The sequence below is a fragment of the Aethalodelphis obliquidens genome, unplaced genomic scaffold (assembly GCF_003676395.1).
Source record: "Aethalodelphis obliquidens isolate GAN/ISIS:26980383/991018 unplaced genomic scaffold, ASM367639v1 scaffold80, whole genome shotgun sequence".
In the NCBI taxonomy this organism is placed as follows: Eukaryota; Metazoa; Chordata; class Mammalia; order Artiodactyla; family Delphinidae; genus Aethalodelphis; species Aethalodelphis obliquidens.
Window position 1 is genome coordinate 7,274,788 of NW_020838024.1, and position 8,050 is coordinate 7,282,837.

The 8,050-nt window shown below is 35.6% G+C and overlaps 1 protein-coding gene across 1 annotated transcript; it reads right to left on the reverse strand.

Moving 5' to 3' along the window:
• Nucleotides 1-3,985: 3,985 nt before the first annotated feature.
• On the reverse strand, nt 3,986-5,932 carry LOC113612626 (exonuclease 1). Its single transcript, XM_027092630.1, has one exon. It carries the CDS (start codon nt 5,523-5,525, stop codon nt 4,569-4,571), a length of 957 nt encoding a protein of 318 aa, XP_026948431.1. The 5' UTR covers nt 5,526-5,932; the 3' UTR covers nt 3,986-4,568.
• Between the last annotated feature and the right edge of the window lie 2,118 nt (nt 5,933-8,050).

The window sequence follows — 8,050 nt, forward strand, 5'->3', positions numbered from 1 at the left end:
ACAAAGAGGAAACAGGAAAAAAGAAAAACAGAAACAGAAGAGAACATCCAAGAACTCTGGGACAATTTCAAAAGGTTCATCACATGTACAATTTGGATTCCAGAAGGAAAAGTAAGAAAGAAACAGAAGAAATATTTAATGTAATAATGGCAGAGAAATTTCAAAAGTATATAATTATTGGGCTTCCCTGGTGGCGCAGTGGTTGAGAGTCTGCCTGCCGATGCAGGGGACATGGGTTCGTGCCCTGGTCCGGGAAGATCCCACATGCCGCGGAGCGGCTGGGCCAGTGAGCCATGGCCGCTGAGCCTGTGCGTCCGGAGCCTGTGCTCTGCAATGGGAGAGGCCACAACAGTGAGAGGCACGTGTACCGCAAAAAAAAAAAAAAAATATATATATATATATATATATATACACATATATATATATATATGTGTGTGTGTGTATATATATATAATTATTGTCTGAAAGCAAGAGGAGATTGGAGTGAAATGTTTAAAGTGTTGAGAGAAAACAACAATAATAACACCAAACTTGAATTCTTCAAAACTGAAGTAGAGTATTATAGATAATAAAAACATAGAGAATTCATCACCAGCAGACCTTCCCTGCAAGAATTTTTGAATTTTATTTTATGAAGTTATTTATTTTAAAAATTGAAGTATAGTTGATTTACAATGTGTTAGTTTCTGGTGTATAGCACAGTGATTCAGTTTTGTGTATATATATATATATATATATATTTATATATTTATATTTATATATACACACACCACATCTTCTTCAGCAGTTCATCTGTGATGAGCATTTAGGTTGCTTCCATGTCTTGGCTGTTGTAAATAGTGCTGCCGTGAACATTGGGGTGCATGTGTCTTTTTGAACTAGTGTTTTCTCCAGATATATGCCTAAGAGTGGGATTGCAGGATCATATGGTTACTCTCTTTTTAGTTCTTTAAGGAACCTCCATACTGTTCTCCATATTGGCTGTACCAATTTACATTCCCACCAACAGGGTGGGAAGGTTCCTTTTTCTCCACACCCTCTCCAGCATTCCTTATTTGTGGACTTTTTGATGATGGCCATTCTGACTGGTGTGAGGTAATATCTCATTGTAGTTTTGATTTGCATTTCTCTGATGATTAGCGGTGTTGAGCATCTTTTCATGTTCTTTTTGGCCATCTGTATGTCTTCTTTGGAGAAATGTCTATTTAGGTCTTCTGCCCATTGTTCGATTGGGTTGTTTGTTTTTTTGTTGTTGAGTTTTATGAGCTGTTTGTCTATTTTGGAAATTAAGGCCTTATTGGTTGCATTGTTTGCAAATATTTTCTCCTAGTCCATAGGTTGTCTTTTCATTTTGTTTATGGTTTCCTTTGCTGTGCAAAAGCTTGTGAGTTTGATGAGGTCCCATTTGTTTATATTTGCTTTTATTTCTATTGCCCTGGGAGAGTGACCTAAGAAAGCATTGCTACGATTTATGTTGGAGAATATTTTGCCTATGTTCTCTAGGAGTTTTATGGTGTCATGTCTTATATTTGTCTTTAAGCCATTTTGAGTTTATTTTTGTGTATGGTGTGAGGGTGTGTCCTGACTTCATTGATTTACATAAGAATTTTTTAAAAATTTTTTTAGGGAGAAGGAAAATTATATCGATCAGAAACTCAGATCTGCATGGAAAAGGGAAAAGCATTCAAGAAGAAATAAATGAAGGTAAGATAATTTAGAATTGTTTTCTTATTTTTAATAGCTCAAAATATAACTGTTTAAACTAATAACAGTAATAATGTATTAGGCAATTATAGCATATGAATAAGGTAAATGAATGACAGCAATATTATGATGGTCAGAGGTACAATTTGAAGTACTGTCTTAAAGCACTTTCACTATACATGAAATGGGATATTGTCATTTGAAAGTGGACTTAGATTAGTTATAAATGAATATTGCACACTCTAGAGCAACCAGTAGATTTTTTTTAAGTTAGGAACAAAATCAAAGATAAAATGGAATCATACAAAATGCTCAATTAAAACCAGAGAAAACAATATGAGTAGGGTTTGGGGGAGAAGGACAGTACAAAAAATAGAAAACAGGCACAGAATTCATAAATGTTGTGATGGCCAATTTTTGTGTCAATTTTAATGGGTCACAGGATACCAAGATATTTGGTCAAACATTATTCTTGGTGTATCTATGAGGGTGTTTCTGGATGAGATTAACATTTGACTCTGTGGCCTGAGTGAAGCGGATTGTCCTCATTGATGTGGGTTGGCTTCATCCAATCATTTGAAGATCCGAATAGAACAAAAAGGGTGACCCTCACTTGAATAAGGGGAGAGTTTTTCCTGCCTTTGCTCTCAGAGTGAAGCATCAGCTCCTCCTGGGTCTCAGGATGGCTGGTCTTCAGACTAGAACTACACCATAGGCTCTCCTGGATCTCCAGCTTGCTGACTCACCCTTCAGACATAGGGACTTGTCAGCCTCCATAATTCCTTAAACCAATTCCTTATCTTATCTTTCTCTCTCCCTCCCTCCCTCTCTCTCTCTCTCTCTCTCTCTCTCTCTCTCCTAGAGGTTTTGGTTCTCTGGAGAACCCTGACCCATACAAATATTAATGAAACTCTATTAAATTTGCTTTAAATATGAATTATCTAAATACACCCATTAAAAGACACAGATTGTCAGAATATATATTTTTAAATCTATATTAATTTCAGACAAAATGGACTTCAGAACAAGGAAAGTTAACAGTGATAAAGGGAGGCATTAAATAATGATAAAGTAGTCAATTCTTTAAGAAGATATAATAGTCCTCAGTGTGCATGTCCCTAACGAGAGATCAAAGGGAAAGCAAAAACTGACAGAACTGAAAGGAGAAACAGACAAATCTAGTGCTACAGTTGAAAACTTTAATACTTCTATTTCAGTAATTGATAGACCAAGCAGGTAGAAAATCAGTAAGGATACAGTTGACATGAACAGTACAATAAATCAGTCTGATTTAACAGACGTTTATAGACTATACCCTCCAACCACAAATTACACATTTCTTAGTCTCACATGAAACATACACCAAGAAAGACCAAAGTCTGTCCCGTAAAATAAACCTTAGCAAATTCAAAAGAATATAAATCATACAAAGTATATTCTCAGACCACAATGGAATTAACCTAAAAATCAATAACAGGAACATAGCTGGAAAATTCCAAAGATTTGGAGATTAAACAACATAATTCTAAATAACAAAATGGTCAAAAAGAGTCAAGAGAAATTTTAAGAGTATTTTTATCTAAACAGAAATTACAGCTAACATCAAAATTCGTGGTATGCAGTAAAAGCAGTGCTTAAAGGGAAATATTTGGCTTTAAATTTATGTGTTAGAAAATATCAAAAATCAGTATCCTAAGCTTTCACCTTTAGGAAACTAGAGAAAGAAGAACAATGTAAGCCTACACAAAACAGAAAAAAATAAAAAATAGAGCAAAAAATCAATGAAATTGAAAACAGGAAAATGAACAAAATAGAAATAAATGGAACTTAAAGGATTATTTTCAAAAGATTAATAAGGTTGATAAATTTCAATCTAGGATAAGCAAGAAAACAGAAGATACAAGATGCCAATATCAGAAATGAAAGAGGGGCTATCAAAAATGATTTCATGGATATGTATATTTAAAAGGATATAAATATATATCTATATTTAAAAGGATAATAAAGGTATACTTTGAACAACTCTGTGCCTCCAAATTTGATAATGTAAGTGAAATGGACCAATTCCTTAAAAGACACAAACTACTCAAATTTCTACATAGAGAAGTAAATAATCTGAATAGCTTATATGTGTTAAAGAAATTGAATCAGTAACTAATAACTTTCCAAAAGTGAAATCACCAGGTCCAGATAATTTTTTTTTTTTTTTTTAAGATTAAGGGAAAATGCTTTTATTAACAACCAAACAAATGATACTGTAATAAGACAGAAAGTGTGTTCTATTGTCACAGGTTTATGACTTCAATGGACCCTACTTACTTTCCACATTCAGCTTTACTGAAACCACAGGCATAGTTTACTAGTCACAGCAGGAGTTGGCTATTTTCTGAAGCAAAGTCCCAAGGCATCACTTATTCCCTGTCAAGGGAGACAGAGAGGAAAGTCTTGGCGACTGCCTATGTGACTCACGGCTCTACATCACCCTGGATGTACGTGGCCAGTGGCTGTGGGAAGAGCATCCTCAACTGGCATACTCATATGTTCAGAGCATTCTTCCTGGTTAATTGAGCTTGCTTGCCATGAGGGGTTCTCTTAAGTGCCACCTCTGGAGTATGTACCTTAAGTGACTGACTGTACATGTTTCTGTCAAGTCAATCTAAGTAGTTAGCAAGTTATAATGGATGAGCCTCAGGTTTTTAAACAAAAAGTTACTCTAAATTTTCCCTAGCATTGTAATTAAATTTAACAAAATAAAGATTTCACTATAAAAAAAGCAAAAAACAATTTGCAAACTTTTTACTGAATGTCTCACTAAAAAATCACCACAAAAATATGGAAGAAGTGCAAAGTTCTACCCTTCTGTTTCAGAAAGGATACCGCCCAGCATAGCTTAGTGTTTCAGGATCAATGTCATCTTCATAGGCATTCAAAGGGATGAGTTTCCTTTTGATGGGATCAAAAACTAGCTGATAGAGGAAGGTATTATTGGCCCGAATAAAGCCTTTGATGTAATCTTCTGGTACTGTTATATTCATCTTGAGATAATGTCCAATTTTCTTGATAACCTTTAAAATATCTGGATTATTGGCTAGTCTTAGTACTTTGCAGGCCTTGGCTAATCCAATCCCACGCAGCGATGAGAGATAGTCACAGCCTGAAAGAATGCACATATAACGGAACTTCTCTTCTGTGAACACATCCCCAAGCTGTTTGCACATTCCTAGCCGAGCCTGATCAACTTCTAGTCCATTTCCAAACTGGTCCATTTTTAAAATAACCTTTTTACAGCCAAAAGCGAGGAGATCAGAGTCTTCTGTAATTACAGCTTGTACAATACCAGCCTTGTTAAGATAGGCCAACTGTGCATCTGCTTCATATGGAGCCACAAGACAATCTACTCCCTGAGACCGAGCAGCCTTAATTACGTTGTGGGCCATAGCGTGTGTGATATTGATAGAACGGGTGAAACATTCTCTGGCTTCTGAGACCTTCCCCTCACGGAGAAGCTGCTTTCCCTTAAGAAGATTGGCTTGTCTTCTTTCTCTTCTAGACCTCTCCACTTCCTTTTTAGAAGGTAAAGTACATCCATCAAATACCAGGATAGGCTTGATCCCATGAGATAGTAACATATTTACAAATTTCATACAAAATCCTACATACTTATTGGTAGGTTCACCTTTGGCTAGTTTTTCAGCACAAGCAACAGCTCCTTTGTGAAGCCAGCAGTATGTATCCACAGCTACTACCTGCCCTTTATACTTCCTCATGTGGATAGGTTCAGAAGCTTCTTTGATAAATTGCAGTAATCCTTGTATCCCCATAGTGCCAAGTTAAATTTTTTTCTAAGTTAGGTAAATATTCTCGAATAAATGTTTCCTCTTCAGCACAATGAGAACGATGGGGGGCCTTAGGCACAAAGCATCCTCAGGAGACCGCCCGCAGCACCAAGTAGTAGTGACAGCACAATGTCACCGCTCCATCCCGTTTCACAGGGATTGGCAGGGAGGCCCACAAGCCCTTTCCAGGAAACACGTTCCTTTGGCCGCGTGCTCTGAACAGCCCGCTCCGCTCGCGTCCCGGCTAGGTCCCGCGCCGTCCGTCGGAGGGCAGCCCTGTGAGGGCTCAGAAGCCTATCCCCACGGCCCCCACTCGCCTGGGCCGGAGCACGCTAGGCGGCTGCGGGGAACTCAAGGGGCAGAGGCGCAGGGACGCAGCTGTGCACCGGCATCCGGACCTTTCAATTTGCCGGTCCAGATAATTTTATTGGTGAATTTTAGAAAACATTTCATAAAGATGTGATACCTATTCTCCACAATATCTTCCAGAAATAGAATCGGAAGGAATAATTCTTAATTCATTATATAAGGCCATCATTATCTTAATGCCAAAACCAGGTAAAGAAATTACAAGAAAGGAAAACTATGGACCAATATCTCTACTGGACACTGATACAAAAATCTGAACAAAATATTAGCAAATGGTACCTAACAATGTATAAAAAGATATGTACAATGATCAAGTGGGATTTATTCTGAGTACACTGATTACTGATTAGTAATTAAGGCTGATTTAGTATTTGAAAATTAACTGATGTAATTCATCACACAAAAAGCTAAAGAAGAAAATTTACATAATCATATTGATACAGAAAAATTGTTGAACAAAATTCAAGACATATTCATAATGAACAATCTCAGCAAACTAGGAATAGGGAACTTCCTCAATTTGGTAAAGAGCACCTACACATAACGTATAGCTAACACAGTGTTTAATGCTGAGTAACTGATTGCTTATCTCTTAAGACTGAGAATAAGTCAAGAATGTCTTCTCTCACCACCCCTACTCAATATCATACTGGAAGTTATTACTAATATTAATATAATAAGATGACAAAGAGAACAAACAGCATATGGGTTGAAAAGAAAGAAAGAAAACCATCTCTGCTCACAAATGACATCATTATCTAAGTAGAAAATCCCAAAGAACCTGGAACTAATATGCAAAGTTAGCAAGTCTGTAGGATAAAAGGTGATATACAAAACTCAGTTATTTTCTTATGTATCAGCAATGTATAATTAGAATGTGAAAATTAAAAAAAAAATTAGCACCAATAAAATAAAATTCTTAGGTATAAATTTATCAAAACACATACAGAGACCATATGTAGAGAACTGTAAAACTCTAATGAAAGACATCAAAGATGATCTAAATAAATGGACATCATATATTGAAAGATGCAACATTGTTAATATGTCCATTCTTCACAACTTAATCTATAGATTCCTTGCATCCCAATCAGTATCCCAGGAGGCATTTTTTAAATAGTGCCAAAGAGATTCTAAGGTTTATATGAACAGGCAAGCAACATACAATACCCTAAACAATAGTAAAGAACAAGTTTGGAGGGCACACACCACCTATTTTCAAGACTTATTATAAAGCTGTAGTAATCAAGGCAGCAAGGTATTGGCAAAATAATAGACATAGATCAGAATAACAAAGTAGAGAGCCCAGAAATAGATATCCACAAGTACCGTCAAATAATCTTTGACAAAGGAGCAAAGGCAAGTCAGTGGAGAAAGGATAGTGTTTTCAACAAATGGTGCTAGAATAATTGGACATCCATATGCATGTATATATATATATATTGTATATATATATATATATATAATATATATATTATATTAAATTAACTTAAAATGGATCATAGACCTAAATGTAAAATTCAAAACGACAAAACCTCTTAAACAAGGTACATAAGAAAAACTAAGTGGGCTTGGATTTGGTGATGAGCTTGCTTCCAGAAACACACAACCCCAGACCAATCATGAGAAAAAACATTAGACAAATCCCAATTGAAAGATATTCTACAAAATACCTGACCAGTACTCCACAAAACTGTCAAGGTCATCCAAGGCAAGGAAAGTTCGAGAAAATGTAACAGCCAAGAGAAGCCTAAGAAGGCATGAAAACTAAATTTGATGTGGCACCCTGAGTAGGATCCTAAACAGACAAAAAGACATCAAGGAAAAACTAAGGAAATCTGAAGAATATATGAGTTTCAGTTAAGCATAATATATCAATATTTACACTAATCCTAACAAATATACTATAGTAAGATGAGATGTTAGTAATAGATGAAATGAGATAAGGCATATATGTGTCCTTTTTGTACTATCTTCACAATTTTTCTTTAAATCGATAATTCCTAAAAGTACAGATAATTTTTAAAACTATAAAAATATTAAAACTATAAATGCATAGAAGTTTTAGTTGTGAAATTTATAAATATTTCTATTCTTATACATATTAATGGACTACAATATTTATAACAATACTGATGTGG

Excerpts from the sequence above, each read along its gene's own strand:
- LOC113612626 (XM_027092630.1), bottom strand. The coding sequence starts at position 5,525 with ATGGGGATACAAGGATTACTGCAATTTATCAAAGAAGCTTCTGAACCT.